Source organism: Colias eurytheme, chromosome 13 (assembly GCF_061535395.1).
Source record: "Colias eurytheme isolate Ceu_HAF_F1 chromosome 13, ilColEury1 Martin Lab GWU primary, whole genome shotgun sequence".
Lineage (NCBI taxonomy): Eukaryota > Metazoa > Arthropoda > Insecta > Lepidoptera > Pieridae > Colias > Colias eurytheme.
This window is the reverse complement of record NC_142992.1, coordinates 2,921,047-2,938,198: the sequence shown is the minus strand read 5'-3', so window position 1 is coordinate 2,938,198 and position 17,152 is coordinate 2,921,047. Positions and strand designations below refer to the sequence as shown.

General features: G+C 32.4%; 2 protein-coding genes and 1 long non-coding RNA gene across 3 annotated transcripts in view; 2 read left to right on the top strand and 1 right to left on the bottom strand.

The window, feature by feature from the left end:
* Window positions 1-17,152, top strand: part of LOC149903248 (uncharacterized) — a 309,864-nt gene that overhangs the window by 45,180 nt on the left and 247,532 nt on the right. The gene's annotated exons all lie outside the window — the stretch shown is intronic.
* PNKP (Polynucleotide kinase 3'-phosphatase) lies at window positions 442-3,633 on the top strand. Its single transcript, XM_090109022.1, has 6 exons — window positions 442-795; window positions 946-1,631; window positions 1,856-2,125; window positions 2,552-2,701; window positions 2,944-3,149; window positions 3,461-3,633. Exons 1-6 carry the CDS (start codon window positions 663-665, stop codon window positions 3,582-3,584), a joined length of 1,569 nt encoding a protein of 522 aa, XP_089965148.1. The 5' UTR covers window positions 442-662; the 3' UTR covers window positions 3,585-3,633.
* On the bottom strand, window positions 5,932-12,066 carry tadr (torn and diminished rhabdomeres). The gene is made up of 12 exons (XM_090108866.1): window positions 12,002-12,066; window positions 11,095-11,288; window positions 10,260-10,570; window positions 9,890-10,018; window positions 9,668-9,822; window positions 9,148-9,389; window positions 7,942-8,091; window positions 7,612-7,752; window positions 7,234-7,451; window positions 6,771-6,936; window positions 6,366-6,530; window positions 5,932-6,083 (listed from the first exon to the last, which is right to left on the bottom strand). The coding sequence occupies exons 2-12, from the start codon at window positions 11,276-11,278 to the stop codon at window positions 5,932-5,934; spliced, it is 2,013 nt and encodes a 670-aa protein (XP_089964992.1). The 5' UTR covers window positions 11,279-11,288; window positions 12,002-12,066.

Here is a 17,152-nt window from a genome sequence, read left to right as displayed (position 1 = left end):
TGAGTTAATGACTAGCGCGTTCATTGAATGACGATTTACGACTATTTCGTAACGTCCACAAGAAGACTGTTGCGAGTCGACGTTGCTCCGCGTTTAAAAGCTACAAAATGTCATAAATATTTAAAATAAAGATCCATCTCGTTTTAGTGACTGACGCAGCGGCCAAATTAATAGAAATGCAATAATTTAAGAAGAAGAATCGATTTTTTATACACGAGTTATAATGGCGGTTTGCCAGTTGCCTTTAATCAGCAATTAATGACGACTTAATGGCACCTGAGAACTTCCACTGCAATTCACGTCGTGTAACCACGCTTTATTTACATTCTCTGATGTATCTGTTACATGTCTGACATATAACATGTTAAAATTTATATTCTGTGGGTGTCAGTTGTCACCACAGTATTATTATTCTATGGTTGTCACTTGTGACATTAGACATCAAAATAATTGTAAACACAGAAAATTTGTTAGAAATTTTCAACATAATATTTGATTTTTCAGGAATTAAAATCCAATTAAACTCTTACTTCGCATCCATCATATTATATTTTAAATAATTATCCGGCTTTTTATACTTTCATTCCTACACAACTTTGGTATCGTTGGTTATTATTATGAATATTACCTTGTACAAATAGCGATATCAAAACTATATAAATATGGTTCGTAAGTGTTTTTTGCGCTGTGTCTTGGATTCGCATGCGCCTATATCTTTACCACATAAGTTTGAGACAGTACTAGGACGTAGCAAAATAACTAAGATAAAAGATCTGGCTTGCTCACGACAACAACGTAAGTAATAAAAATAAACATGTACGGCTAAACACAACATTACAATACAAATTATTAAAATTATTTAATTACATAATATAAAACATTTCGTCTATTTTATTTATGCCATACCTATTTCCTATTGGAATTGAACACAGAATTGCTTTTCAGTTAGTCTAAAGGCTGATTGTGATGAATGTTTGGTTGAAGTGAAGCAAATAGGAATAAATCCGTCAGGTTTAGACGGTTTCGCATTGAAGAAGGATGGCGTGTATAAAATTAAACATGGTAGTAAAATAGAAATATTAGTAAACCAGTATTTTCATGTAATTGAGTTTGACCCACCTCCTGATGATTATGAAAAACCAAAATTAGGTGTAAAACGTAAATCGAGTGAGACGCCGGAACAAAAACGAAAACTTATAAAAACAGACGCAGATAACATGGAGGTAAAAGAATGTATGGAAAGTTTTTGGGAAGATGTAGACAAGGGTGAAGTTTACATCTATACATCAAAAGGTGTGAAATCAAGTGCCAAAATAGCTGCATTTGATATGGATGGAACTTTGATAAAGACCAAGTCAGGGAAAGTATATCCAGTGGACACAAATGATTGGCAGATAAATTTTCCTTGTGTTCCGCAGAAATTGGCTGAAAAACATAAGGATGGGTACAAAATTGTGCTGATGAGTAACCAGTCACCTATTGGTAGTGGTAGAGTGAAAATAGAGGATTTCAAAAAGAAGATTGAGGGTGTGGTTGCTAAATTGGATGTCCCTGCTCAAGTTTTCATTGCTACAGGGAAGGGATTCTTTAGAAAACCAGCTACTGGCATGTGGGATGTACTTGCTGAGCAGGTATTGTGAAAAATTAATTCAATTTGTTTACTTACATGTATTGTGAATCATACGACCAATCATTTGGCAAAGCTTTAATAAGATGAAACAAATTTCTATGAGTCATTTTATTTTATTATTTAAATAAAATTATTTTTGAATTTGGTGAATAAAAAATCTAGGCACATAACAAAAACCATATTTTTTCTATAAATTCTTACTCTATTTAACATTTCTTATTTCAGAAAAATGATAATATACCAATTGATATGCAAGCAAGTTTCTACTGTGGTGATGCAGCTGGCAGAAATGCGAACTGGGCACCAGGCAAGAAGAAAGATCACTCCATGGCTGATATTCTTCTAGCAGAGAACCTCGGCCTCAAGTTCTTTACGCCTGAACAATTCTTCTTAGGCCACTCTATAGCTAATGTGCCTATGAGTCGGCCGGAATTCATCCCGAAAGATGTGAAATCTGAACCTTTTAATGAAAAATTGATTAGCTCCGAACAAGAGGTGAATATTAAAGTTTTAAAATCTTTGTGGACTATAAAAAATCTTTTGATTTTGCGAACTGCAGTTATGTTAAACCTTTAATTATTGTGTATGCTGCATACTAGACGAGATCCTTTGCGGCATGCGTAGTTATACAACGCGCCAGTGACGTCAGTCATGAGGGTTGTGCGTGTTATTGAAATGAATGATCGATTAACTTCAACCTCGGACGCTCACAAAACTTATTAAAATTATTAAATTTACTAAGTAAATAAAATAAAAAAATTCTAATCGATATAAAACAAAAAACCCCGCGTGCCACGAAGGATCTCGTCGACTATAAATCCATGTTTTTACATAGAAAAAACACCATACACATAATTTTATAGAATCAAAATTAAGGCGTATTTAGGAAATATAAGCTAATATTTAATTATTCAATTTCAGCTACTTGTGATGGTGGGATACCCAGGGAGTGGTAAATCGTTTATAGCCAAACAAATTGAAAAGAAATCAAACAACAAGTATGTCACTGTATGCAGAGATGTCCTTGGTTCTTGGCAGAAATGTTCAGCTGAAGCGTCAAAGTATTTGCAGGTAAATATAATGTGAACTAAATCACGCGCGGCTAGTAAAAAATAATTTTCATCAAAATCGCGAAAGTAGTTTTAGATGATTTAGATCCAAAACAAAGCAAACGCCCATACATAATTAATTAGAATTTCTCGTTCTCGAGTTATGCGCTTACCAACACATTTTGCGATTCATTTTTATATTATAGATTTGTGTACTTATTATAGATCAAATTATTATAGATCAAATTAATTTATAATTTTCAGCAAGGCAAAAGCGTGATAGTAGACAGTACAAATCCCGACTTGGAATCGCGAAGTCGCTGGACGGCGCTCGCCAAAGAGAAACGGGTGCAATGTAGATGTGCCAAGATGACAACGAGCAAGGCACACGCACAACATAATAATAAGTTTAGAGAAATATTGAAGACCAAACATTTGCCCGTGAATGATATTGTCTTTAATACTTTTAAGTGAGTATTATTATTTAATAGTATAGATATATGTTTTTATATTTATGTGTAATCTAAAAGAATCTCTTGGAACTTTTAAGTATAGGTGGTGTGTATTGTTGTTGGCAAAATGGCTAGGTTTAAACCCAAAAAAGATTGTCCTGAATCTTAATAATTTTTTCATATACGGTGTAAATTGGCCACAAACACAGAATAACATAAAAGTTAAAACATTATTTTATTATAAAGATTATATTTCTGCAGTTCTCAATTTAATCTTAATTTTATAGAAGAATAAAGTATCTACTTTCATTTATTATTTTTTGTTGCAGAAGCAAATTTGTTGAACCAACAGTAAAAGAGGGCTTCAAGGAAGTACTAGAAGTGAAATTCAATCCCATTTTCGAAGATGAACCGGCTGAAAAACTGTATAGAATGTTTTTGTTAGAAAAATAAAATAATTTATCATGAATTGTGAAATAAAAGACATTGTTATTTATACAAACTGTTTTATTGCAAATTGGCAAATGACACGCACAAACAAATTGTTATTTGTATGAAACTGATTTCATATTATATTATGGTATTATTATTAATGGGTTTTTACGTTGTTTAGAAAGATATATTCATCCATTCTTTGATTCATAGAGAGATAATAATAATATATATTCCATCTCGCTCTGACAACGGACGTTTCTGAGCGATAGAAAGAGACGTAACGTATCACGCGATTAAGCCTTTAAAAGATTCCGATGGGTTCTTATTTAAAAAATAATAATATGGCGAATGGAAAATGAAATCAGTTCCAAATAGGCCGAATAAGTTTTGTATTATAATTTTATGGACATTGTATGATTTTTTTTTAATATAAGTAATTTAAAGTTGCGCTACAATAATATGACGTCGCTAATTACAATATCTCGTGTTGATCACTTCACAGTGGCCAATATTAGTAATTATTGCAACTGGATTGTTTTTTATCGTTTTTTATACAGTAAATGTGAAATAATAGGATAACAACAATAGATATGCATATTTGTAGGTAATATTCTTTTTAAAGGAATCATCTGTATATCATAAATAAATATTTTATTTACACATATGGTGCATATTCGTGTGCATTAATAACAATATAATCGGTTCTAAATATAGATTCAAATTTCACATAATTTTAACCTTAACTTATATAATATATTCCAAAGTCGTCTTATATTTAGAAAATTCACAATTTAATTTAACTCAGATATTTTACGAAATTTTTACGACATCAAATCTAAGGCATCAAAATTTGCGAACGTTCACGTAGCTTTCGTCAATCTAATTTATTTCAATCATATAAAATTTAAAATTTATGACTAAGGCAAAACCACTGGTAAAAATGCAAAAATATAATATTTTTATTTACATTAACTTTATGAAGCAAATTTGCTTAAAGCAAGAGCTTTTAATTGTTAAGTTATCTACCAGCTAGTGGCTACGTAATTTAATATTAATTTTAAAAATGTAACTAGATTTTTAAATTCATAACTATACCTATTTAAATCGATAACACATACATACATGATTAGCAAAAATGTAAGTATAATTCATAATTTTGCAAGGACGGATGATTAATTTAACAAATGTATAAAAATGAAATCCTAATTTAAACCTACTGGGAACATAGAAACGACAGAAAAGCAGACCAACGTAGGTATATGAATATAAATAATATATACCTACGCGTGTACCTTCTGTAATCTGTTGAACTGAATGCAGGTAGGTATATGTTTTTACGAATAAGACATTTTTGTAATTTTCAGATGGACATATATTCGTCTCACATAAAAGTTTTCTAAATTAAGATACCCGACAAAATACACTTCTTATTCCAAGCAATAAGTATTATTTTTATATTTTGAACCTGATCACATACTACGTGCTTTCTATATTCACCTTATCCTATTACATATTTATTGTTTAATTTAACAATCATTTAAAAACGCATCCGACGGAAAAGCGGAAAATTTTGTATTTATAAAATGTTACAGTTTACCTACAAGTTAATCTGAGTGGCGCCTAAACATTTAGCACTATTATTAAACTTTCTACAAAGACGAAAAATGTGACATTAATTAATCGACATTGTAATGATTATTGCTAGGTATATCACACTAACGGGGTTATGAATTATTGCCTCCTAACTCTTAAGAGGCTATTATAAGAACGGCGTTTGGTTCATGTCATTCGCCATTTGCTTCCAAATCCTCTTCCTCAGCGTCCAATAAATTGTCCAGACTCGTATCCGAGTCATCATCTTGTCATCTGTGAAAAAAAAGTTTTTACTTTTTTGCCGCGCAAAAAAATGTCATTTAATTTTTAAATTATAGGTTATACCACGTTGCTAAAATATTATTACGTTAGTGAGATCTTTGAAATGCTTTGAAATGTGTTTTTTTTTTGTGTAAGTAGCTACTAGTTATTATTCTGTGGTGTAAGTAATATTCTTAGAACTATAAATATTTTTATTCATCCGACTCCGAGAAAATATCCTTAGGTACGTTGTGTGTTACGTATTGTTCTCTACCAGTAAAATTTACCTAAGTAACTATATTTATGCGGTAAGTATAGATTTTCTAAATTGAACCTTTTACGAAATGCAGTTGTTTCAGTTTATAGTAATTAATTATTTTCTATTGTTCGGCACGGCAATGAAGACTAGTCCATTTATCAATCCATGCTTTAAAAAAATTCACGTTTACAAAATCAGAAGACCAAATCCGCCATTTCGCATCGGGCGCAGATACCGACACCTTGTACAAAGTTACCTAGTGATGTACACGGTGTCTATGTGAGTGAGCCTCGCCCCAGCGAGCGGCGCCGCGTGCCGCAGCTTGCGCCGCTCGAGCGTGGTGCGCGCCTGATGCACGGCCAGGTCGCCGCACCAGCGCTCGCAACGGGCGTAGATAACAACACCTATTTAGAAATTAACCCATTGAGCCCGAACGGCCCGATCGGTCCACGACACAATAGATTTTCTTTTGTGTCTGTGATTCCGGGGCCTGAGTTATTAAATAATTTAGATTTAAAAAGAAAACATTATTATTGACTAGGCTAGGCAAGTTGTTGAAACTGTTATTATTTTTTCACAAAACTTTATTGACAACAATAGTGATAAATTGCAAAGATAAAGATAAATATATAAAACAAACAAAAAGAGATAAATTTCACAAATTACAAAATGTGCGAAAGACTTACCAGCCCCAGCAAAGAGAATAATCGCAGGCCATGAATCCAGCAGTAAGGGTGTCAAGAGCAGTAGAGATATCAGCATGGTGATTGGACCTTGAATCTTGTTCAATGTTTTCACTCCAACGTTATGAGCGGGCTGCCAGGCGCAAATCAATGTGCCACAAAACCAAACTGTAATACATTAAACTTAGGTACCGATTATTCACGCCAAAAAAGTGAAAAAGCATGTCAAAATGTATTTTAGCATAAAATGGAGAAGTAATACGTCAATAATAATAATACTCTTCTTGCCCTAAAGTGTTTAAAGTTAAGTTGAATCAAAGAAACCAGACAAGGATTTTTATTTCGATGAGATTACAAAAGCTTATAAAAATTACAGTAAGTTAAATTAAAACAAGCACAAAATATTACGTGGTATTCCCGCTGAGAACATAGGCGTTCGAAATTTTTCACTGCAGAAGGCAACCGCTATGAATCCATCAGCTACCAATTGTACAAAAGCACCAATTATAGCCCACCGCACACCGTGGACGCTAGGTGGCGCTGGTATGCTAGACTCTGGGATGGACGTTACAACCTGGGGAAATGGAAGATACTTTTTTAACTTGATAGTGATATATGTGTATGATTGATTTTTCAAAAATGATAGGTATGTGTTCTAAAGAGACGTCGGAGATAATCAATAAAAAGGATTTCATTAAATTATTTTTTACGAAGCTGAATAAGAAAACCTAACGGAGTCAAGAAGTGATATTATGACCCTGTTTACTGACCATAACAACAAGAGAGAAATTCATAACAAGTCATCGAAGAAGTAGCCCGTTCGATTTCTAACTTTACGTTTTATTCCATCTTTCATATTTCCGTTCCCTACCTGTATCCTATCCCTATATTCCTTCACCACAGCATCGATATCAGTAGAATCGTCTCCAGAGGACAGCTCACCAGCACTGGCTTCTATATCTGATGGAATATCCACGACTTCTGCTTCAGCTAGCTCAGCCATGCCACTTCCAGAGCTGGCATGTTCGATCTCTTCACTTGGACAACCGTTGTATTCGTCTAGTAATAGGCACTCTCTTTCTTCTGTTTCTATAAATTATTTACTGCGTATTTATTGAAAATATCACAACAATTAGTTAACTTATTTAGTATATTACAGTTAATAAGCAGCGACCAAAATCTTGCATTTTAAGTTAGTATTTAAATAATTGGATATATTGATAAGGTGTGGGTCTTATTAATAACCTACCTTTATTAACTTTAGATTTAATGCTTTCTAATGTTTTTGTATGTCGAATTGCTGAGGGAATGAACCAAAGGCTGCGCTTGCTTTTCATTCCTGAAGCCTTTCTAGTTCTACCACCAATACCCAGTCGTTTATATTCAACATCTTTAAGAAAAATGATTATTTTAGTATATACCTACCTACTATTTTAATTTTAAATAGTATTAGCAGAAGAAAGTTGAAGCTAAGCTCACAGTAAAAATATGTATTATATTGTTTACGTGAATTTTTAATTAAAAATAATACTATTTCCATAAACAGAGCGATAGATAGTTCTTTATAAAATATTCTTACCACCAGCCTCAATTTGTTCTGCTGTGGGGACGCACCTCATTATTATAAAGTGTAGAGCTTGGATTGTTATACCTAGCAAGTGGCTTGCGTTCATCAGCGTAATCATATGCGATAAAGGGCAAGCAAATGCTAATATCGCTGCAAGACTTCCTATAACAAAATTTACATAATATGTAAGTAGGTAAGTACATGCGAAAAATATGACATTTAAAAACTGCGCCGTTGTATACAAGTTAACTGAAGCAACTGCAATAAAACGAAAGAGCTAATCTAGCTCATTTTGCAGTTTTTTTACGATCCAATTTGTAGTACACTGTAAATTTTCGGAATGTTCAGCAAACCTTGCTATGAATGAAACTAAATTGGCGACAAGCTCTACGGGGAAACACCGGTATAAGGCCAAGTCACTTGGGAAAACTCGAGCGAGATTAAATGAAAAATAATTTGGAAAATCCAAAAGTGCACGCCTCATAATTTTTTTTTAATAAATATTTATTAATTATTATTTTTGTTTATTTAATAACAATTAAACCACATCGAATCAGACCCTGAAAAATGAAAGGGTTCTATTCCTGAGCATACTCAAGCGTAAGAGAAAAAAAAGACTCGATTAGTAAAGTATTTCGGTCGCTATCGTGTTAACAAGAAAAAGGATCCGCACATACAGACACTCGGACGTCCAAGACAGAACTTTTTTAAACTGTTTTTTAACTAGTTTAAATAACAAAAATGACATCAAAAATATCATGAACGTTAAAAATAGTGTTTTTTCTTAATATGTGTGTGTATGTATTATCTTACAAGTGCAATGTATGATACATAAAGACATTTTAAGTTTGAAAAATCAGATGTTTTGCGCGAAGTGACAGTAGTACCCACCTCAACGCTTCGCTTATGAGGCGTGCAATTGACGGCTCTGCTCTGTCGCCCTCTAACTTAAGTAGGGATCATATTATAAACTTACCATAGTTTAAGTAGGTACATATTATTAACAATAAAAAAAAATATTGTTTTTTATTTTTTATCCATAAAGCGATGAAATATTAAAGGAAAATTGGATTCTAATCGTTATTCGGGTAACACTCTATTTAATGCCGATATATATGGTTTCGTCGTTCTTTTTCTGTTTGGAAAGTCTGAACTGAAAGTACGAAAAGTACCAACACTTATTTACATTGAATGAAAAAAAACTTTCACGTTACATACCTGCAGTAAAAACTGCCAAAACTGGACTGCCAGTAGTAGTGCTCTCATACGTCATAGATCGAGTAAGAACTTTCCACTCAGGAGATGCCAGGAGTACTAACACAGAGAAGAGTAATGGACAAAGTTCTGTCAGAGCCAGACATATTCCGGCTACAGTGATTGCTGCTAATATTGGACAAATCCAGCTAGCTATCCTCGCTTCTAATAATGTAGTGACTGGTAGGGCAGCATCGATAGTGATCCTGAAAAATAATATCATCTCTAATACACTAAATTTATTGTATTTGTAGAAATAATCTCTCACGGAAAAATTTCGGCGAAGAACGAGTTAGGTACGTATGCAAATTTTCAAAAATGCGTTAACGTTCAAAATATTAGAGGGTATTTACTATTTAGGTATCGCGTTTTTTTTTGGTAAAAATAATATCGCTTGCGACATTATAAGAGCTATAATGAGATTGTTAAAAAATATTAATCACGTATTTTTGTATCAGTGATATATTAATTAATTTACACTCACCCTTTCAGCATATTGGTGTACAGAAAACACAAACAACAAAGCACAATAGCTGGTAGACCAATTATAAGAAATAAATTCTTTTTAAAATTCTCATTTTGATGTTTCTTTTGTACGATACAAAACGTATAAGATATCGGAGCTCCTGCTGCGAATAGCTGAAAATAATTAAGTGTAATAAACACATGTTGAGTTTACATAATTCATTTTATTTTTTCAACCAACCTCATAAACTGTGATGGGTATAGGTATCTTTATGTTTGCTATATCCAAATTCATTAAGCCAAATATCGTGAAAGATTGACTGAATATGTAGAGTAGGATTAATAGCAGAAATGTGAACATCATGCTCTCCTGTAAGAAAAGAATAGAAATTGGTAATCAATTTCGAGTATGAAGCTAATCAAAGCTGCTTACAAAATATATAGTTACGTAAATAATTAGGATTGTATTCACTTTTATTTTATCGCTTTTTTATTCAAAAGTTTTATAAACTATCAATCGAAAATTTTTTTTAAAGATACCATTGAATCGGCAATATTAAATCAAACATTTTATACACAAAAAAAAATTATTTGCTCATAACGCTTCTTACCTCCAACCCACACATAAACATAGCACAGACAACGAGAACAACAGTGACACCCAGTACATCAGGCCAGGGTTCTCCCAGCGACCTCGTCTCGTACCCGAACAGCCATCGCCTAGTTCTGCCACCGGTCACGTGGTCAGCTGTAGCACTCAAGATCCTTGCGCATACAGCGACAGCCACCAAGTGCGATAGAAACCACATCCACATAGCCATGAAGTCGGCGAAAGATCTGAAGTTCCTCTCCCGTCTGCCTCGTGACGTTTTCGGCGGTGGGAGGATGTCGGACATCTTTTTCAAATCTCTGTTTGTTAGTGCTGAAAATGACTTTCGAAATATAATGTCGGACATCTTTTTCAAATCTTTGTTTGTTAGTGCTGAAAATGGCTTTCGCAATACTATACCTATACAAAAAATAGAGTTCAGGGAACATAATATTACTCGTATGTAGATCAAGTCAAAAAATTATAGAAGAAACAGCGAGACAGCTTACGCAAATTCCAAATAAAAAGCGTATTACGTATTTCTTTGAACTGTGAAATATCATTTTTTCTTACTGTATCTCATCCACATCTCATCCAAGGCAGTGAAGTTTTAAGTTTATAAAGACTACTGATAATAAACATAACGTAAAATCTGTAGGAAATTCCAAAAAATAAAAATATGTAGAGCTTTTTCAAGTTATGTATTTTTATTTTCCGAAATTTCTAAAAGTTGTTATCTAGTGTGCTTGGAAGAATACGGCTTTAATATCGACATGAAACACTTCATCTATTTGCGTATATAAAGCCTGTCATTATGAAAATTCTCTATAATTTAAAAAACCTAAATATTTCCTTACTAGCGAAGGTAATGAAGACGGCCACCAATATCACAGCAGGTATAGCACAATAACTCGAGTTGGCAGCTGTCAGTGGTGCCAACAGCAAGGCCCCGAGGGTCCATCTCGCCCCACACGCCTCTCCACCACAGAACACCTTGAATCTGCTCATCATTGAGCTGACTTCGCGCTGTTCACTTGCCATTTCTGGAATACTGAATATGATTTGAAATATTTTGTTCAAAAAATAGGCGAACTTTTTACGTTACGTTTTTGAGCAGTGTATAAATGCTTTGAATTTTTTTTAAGAATAACAACTATATTGCTTTAAACTTTGTAGGTATAATTTGTTTTGATTCCTGATTTAAGAAGGTAAACAATAATATTATAGAATTTTAATATAACACCGACATAACATTTAATATAACTAAGAAAAGCTCTATATTTCTTATTCACGTTCGAAATATAAAGGGCATTAATTTATAAAACACTAGCGGTCCGCCCCGGCTTCGCCCGTGGTACATATTAACGTTTTCTCTACGTAAAAACCATCCTCGTACTTCAAGGAATATAATAAAAAAAGAATTATCGAAATCGGTACAGCCGTTCTCGAGTTATGCGCTTACCAACACATTTTGCGATTCATTTTTATATATAAGAACATTATAAAATCAATAATGTTAATATTATTGATAAAACATTTCTAATCTTTTCTTATAAATAACTACAAAGTAAACATCAATTTAGATAATATATTTTTTGTTTATTGAATATTAATCATAAGAGTCATTCAAGGGTCAATTATACAATGAATGTTTTCATTTCATGCTTAATTAGTGTTACTTAAAAAGTGCAAACATCTTGTAACATCAAAGGCCACAAAATTATGACGTAAGGGGTTGTTAGATGTATGAAAAGGGAAACTTACCATGATTACAGCTTTTCAGGAAAATGAATGATTCTCTTGATGTTTTCTAAACACTCAGATAAAACCTACATTTTTATGGAAACAGGGTACACAAAAACTGTATTGACAAATTGTATTATGTGTGTAATTGGCGAAATTGTAGGGAAAACTAATAAATAAGGTTGAGTTTTCCGTTTTCATGCGACAAAGGCGAAGAGGGCGGAAGCATAGTTCTGTCTCTGTTGTTCGCTTTTTAATCGATACTTTTGCTAGGGTAACCATTTAATGTTTATTAATTATATAAGGTATACACTTGCTATATGAATTTGATAAGAATCTAACTCTACTTATAACACGTCATTAATTTTAGGTTCCTTTAACAAACAATACTTAACAGCGGAATGGATCAAAACTTCTCAATACCTGTACGCTGACTTCCTCGACAAAATTTTTATCTTTACATGCCTGGCTAAAAAATTATGTAAAAAGGAATAAAAAAAAAATAATATTTAATATAGGTTTCAACGTAATACAAAAGAAAATCCTTTTGCCTAACGAAGCTACAGAAACGCTTTCAGCTAACAGTTTTAATTCAAGATGCAGGACCACTCTTAACTCTACCTATAATCTCTTTATTCTATGTACTAGCAATGCCCTGCGGTTTCACCCGCATAGATAGCGATATCGTTACAGTGAAAAGTCTACTATAGGTCGGACTATAGGTTTAATTTTTAATCACATGAAAATCACCTTTACCCCGTCCCGCACTACGGCCTTTTTTTTTTGTTGTTTTAGTGGGGAAATCTTTCATAGATACCCACGGCCTCCGGGGGAGGGGCCGTGGGTTATGTCGGATTCCTAGCGACCAAAACCCCACTGTGTTCCGTCAAGACGCATATTGGTAGAATTCCTCCGTGACCCCCCGCACTACGGCCTGCTCGAACAGTATACCTACTATTTTCTGTAGATTGACACTTTTATATTAATTCGTTATATCTTTTGAATGGAATATCCAATTCTTTTCATTTAAAAAGTATTTTGCTGGTATTGAAACAGTCTATAATAAAACATCATTTAATGGGATAAGGATTAATATATGTGTATGGATAACATGGTTTGATTACTGTCGGCACTTCTATTTACTTTGAAAACGTAAAAAAGTTGTTGTAGTAACATAACTACTGAAGATGGACATATGGTATCGCGGACTTTCTTGTAGATATTGATCCATTCTATAATACCGTAGAATATTTTTTTTTTCTATCTTCAATAGATTCCGCAGCGCACGCGATGACAGAAGTTTTATTGAGGATTTTTTTACACCTTGGGTTACATTATTGCATTTTTGGTAAGGATCTCTAATTTTTTTGAAAATGCAATATAGCCTATGTTGCTCAGTAAAGATGCAGCTTTCTAATGGTGAAAGAATTTTTGAAATCGGTCCAGTAGTTTATGCGTGAAAACCATGCATACATACATACATACTTACAAACTTTTCCTCTTTATAATATTAGTATAGATAAAAAGTCATCATTATCAAAAATTTGGTCAGTCTAGGAAAATCGAATCATCACTATACCTAGTATAAAACTGTTGGTTGGCAGACATACATTAGTAGGGCTTCTGGAAAAACCTTTAATAAAACTGGTAATTTATCACCTTGAAAGTTGGATGTAATGCTTACATATTGACTCTTATAAAGTAGGTTAAACGAATTAAGTGGTAAACAGAAGTGGAACGGCTAAACAGATATTATCTACAATAGTATATTATGATATATCGATATATGATATAACATGATAGTAACACATATATTCTTTGGTCATCAACAACAGCAATACTTACTGTCTTTACAAAAAGCTAAATTAAAAATGTTACCTATTTAGGTAACAAATAACAATGATAAGACGATAGTGTAATACTTTTTAGTAGTACGAGTAGGTAGTCGTACTAAAAAAAATAAGTTTCATTGTCGTATTATAATATTTAGTAGGCATTTTAATTGTCTATAGCAGGCGGAGATAAATTAAATGCATCAATTAATTTCATTAAAATAAAAGAGCCGTCATTGTTATTTGTTAAGGATTTGATTCGTCACAACTTTTAGGAATTTTGCTCCTGCTCTTAAGTAGTGACGTAAGATCATACACGTTATAGGAATTTTCAGGATAAACAATTTAGAGCTAATCCAATTAGCATCTGACTCAATGCTCTTATGACAATTCGGGGAATACTTACATAGCTACAGAGAAATTTGTCACTATGGAGGAAGATTTATATTTTACCCACTTATTTTTGGTTGTGTTTCAATTGACGATGTATGATTTGGTAAGATGTTATTATAGTAGGCAATAAAACGATCTTTTTAAATTTAATTTAAAAAATGTAATGTTTTCTTTGGGTCCTTCGATATCCTCCATAGTCAAGGTAAAATTATGTAAAATGGAAAATAATAAATAATAAAATGGAAGTATCTGTGTTTATTTCCCTCGAAGATCAGGAGAAGAGGTTAAAGGGCAACATAGACTACTATTTGCTATCTCATAATTCCTATGGGAGTGGGATTTACGCGGGAAAAGACTATGTTTTATCGACTCCCACACGATTGAAGTATCATATATCTTAGCACAAGTATACCTAATAAAACTTATTGCGTTTGATATGTTTGTTCCATTGAGGGTGCAATTTAGATTAAAAAACCTTATGTTACGATAATGCTAATATTATTATGTTTGTAATTGTACCTGAATGTTCTGCAAATAAATAAATAAAATTGGACAATTTCAATAATAAATGATGAAATTCAGTGACAAACAAGCATAGATTAGGTGTGTTTACTCGTTTTTATTAATTAGCCAATGACGTTAACACGTCCGTAATAGATACGAGTATTGTATTTATATTCATCTTGTTATCATGAAGGCTAGCGCTCAGTGGTGATATAAAATACTCGCTTATCGAAACAAACAATAAGCTTTTGTTAGAACTTGATGTATTTAGAATAGATGCTTGTCTTTTCCATTTGCTTTGCTTCAGAATGGCTGGAGTCTATTATTTGATATGGAGAAGAATGTTGTCAGGGTATAATCGGAGATATAGTGCAAGTGTATCATATGTTTGAATTTAAACATGACTAAAGTAATCATTAGACAAACTAGTAAAAAGTAGTATCTATTTTAGAAGTACCCATTCGTGAAGTTTTCTAACTTATTTGGCAAACTCTATATTTTTTAATGAGGACAAATAGATAATATTTACAATTGAAGCAAATGCAAAGCCTAAACCTAGATGTGTCATGGTTTTTTTTTAATAAAAGCTTAAATAAAAGTATATCATTTAAAAGCAAAGATTATGTAGGTAAAGAGCGATAATAAAAAATTAAACAAACCAACGGAAAATTCCTATTTTCATACTCAATTGATTTTTTTAATTTAAATCATTTTCGTATCCTTTTTATTCTAAAAAATTAAATCGTTATTATTCTTAATTAAAAAAAAAACTACTTCATTTCGTAGTGCATACTGCATACTAATAGGTAGGTACACTTTACAAAATAAAACGACAAAGATAGAAATATTTACTAGTTAATATCTATTAACAATTCATCTCAATCAATTCAACAGTATTGCAAAACTTCCAGTAAAATTCCATACAGATAGTTCTAGAATGTTTCAATAGGGGTGTCAAAAGTTTTGCTTCCACCGGGATGAAATCGTGTAGGCGATCTCCCGTATATACCGCGGGAATCGCGCGCTCCAGACATTTTAAATACCAACTTTGCATAAACACCACGACTGTTCCACAGATAATAATTAATAATAATAACTGTACTGTGATTAAAAATTAAATATGAGGGCTCAGACTGTGTTTTTATTGTTTTTTGTATTGAGTATAGTTATTTGTGTTAGTGGTTTGGCGCTGAGGAGAGGGAACATTGATTATGTGAGTTTTTTCATTAATTGCTATTATATTATTATACATATTGTTAAAAACTTTATTTTCTTAATTTCATTGTTTGATAGTTACAAATAAATAAAATTTTGTTTTGTGTTTTAATTTTGCTTATATTGATTTGATAAAGTGTTAAAATCATTGAGTCAATAGGTATAAATTGTGTGGGTGCCAAAAAACTATCAAAAATTTTGGTTTCATTTTTATAAACCCTTTTTTGTAAATATTGTTACCCATATGTAGACGATATTATGGTGTCGTAGTATTAATTATTATTTCTCATATTTAGATAACACAAATAAAACAAACCGTAATTACTCCATTGAGATAATAATTAATATGGAGTCGACACCGCCTACATCACTTATGTTCCACTCAACATACGTCATGTGACGTATGTTGAGCGGTATTTTTTAATGGTTTTAAAGTGAAACGCATCAAATATGCCTTCGTGTGTGTTACGATATTGCACAAATAATACAAATAATACGGAAAAGTGCAAAGGAATAACTTTCATCGTTAAGTACCTAACTAGATAATCATTTTTAAAACTTAGTTAGAGCAAAAAAATGGCGCACAGATTTTGTTCGTGGTGTCTCCTCCATACGTAGTAATATTATCTCAATGAATTACTCTTAAATTTTGTAAAAAAAACTGGTAGGTTACAGAAAGGTTCAGACTGAACTTACCTATCTGCTAAAATTTAAGTAATTGTTACCGCTTGTAAGTTAACATTAAAAAGAAAACATAGAAAAACAAAATACAATATTTTTAATGTACCTGAGTACCTACATTTTTACGTATTTACTATTATATACATAATATATAAAGGTTGTCCAATTTTAAATGCAATCTTATAGTCATTAGATAACAACACTTAAACGAAAGCTTGATGAAAATAAGATCATAATTTATAACTAGCTGCTCCCCCGCGTGGTCAAAGGTGAGTCCCACGGGAATGAGATGTTTGAGCACGGTAAAAAGTAACTTAGGTATATCACATTGTAACCTAACCTATCTCCAGAAAAAAAATATTATACAACAAAGTCTCTCCGTTACGACCTGAAAGAAAGATGGACAAACACAGTTTCTAATTTCTTACATTACTTAGCAAGGATAGAAAGGATTAGTAAGAATATCTATACTTAATATTATAAAGCTGAAGAGTTTGTTTGTTTGTTTGAACGCGCTAATCTCAGGAACTACTGGTCCGATTTGAAA

Coding starts and splice junctions, on each gene's coding strand:
- PNKP (XM_090109022.1), top strand. CDS start 663: ATGGTTCGTAAGTGTTTTTTGCGCTGTGTCTTGGATTCGCATGCGCCT. Junction 796..945: donor GGCTTGCTCACGACAACAAC/GTAAGTAATAAA, acceptor ATTGCTTTTCAG/TTAGTCTAAAGGCTGATTGT. Junction 2,702..2,943: donor AAGCGTCAAAGTATTTGCAG/GTAAATATAATG, acceptor TATAATTTTCAG/CAAGGCAAAAGCGTGATAGT.
- tadr (XM_090108866.1), bottom strand. CDS start 11,278: ATGGCAAGTGAACAGCGCGAAGTCAGCTCAATGATGAGCAGATTCAAG. Junction 10,571..11,094: donor CGTCTTCATTACCTTCGCTA/GTAAGGAAATAT, acceptor AGTCATTTTCAG/CACTAACAAACAGAGATTTG. Junction 6,531..6,770: donor GTTCTCAGCGGGAATACCAC/GTAATATTTTGT, acceptor AATGTATTACAG/TTTGGTTTTGTGGCACATTG.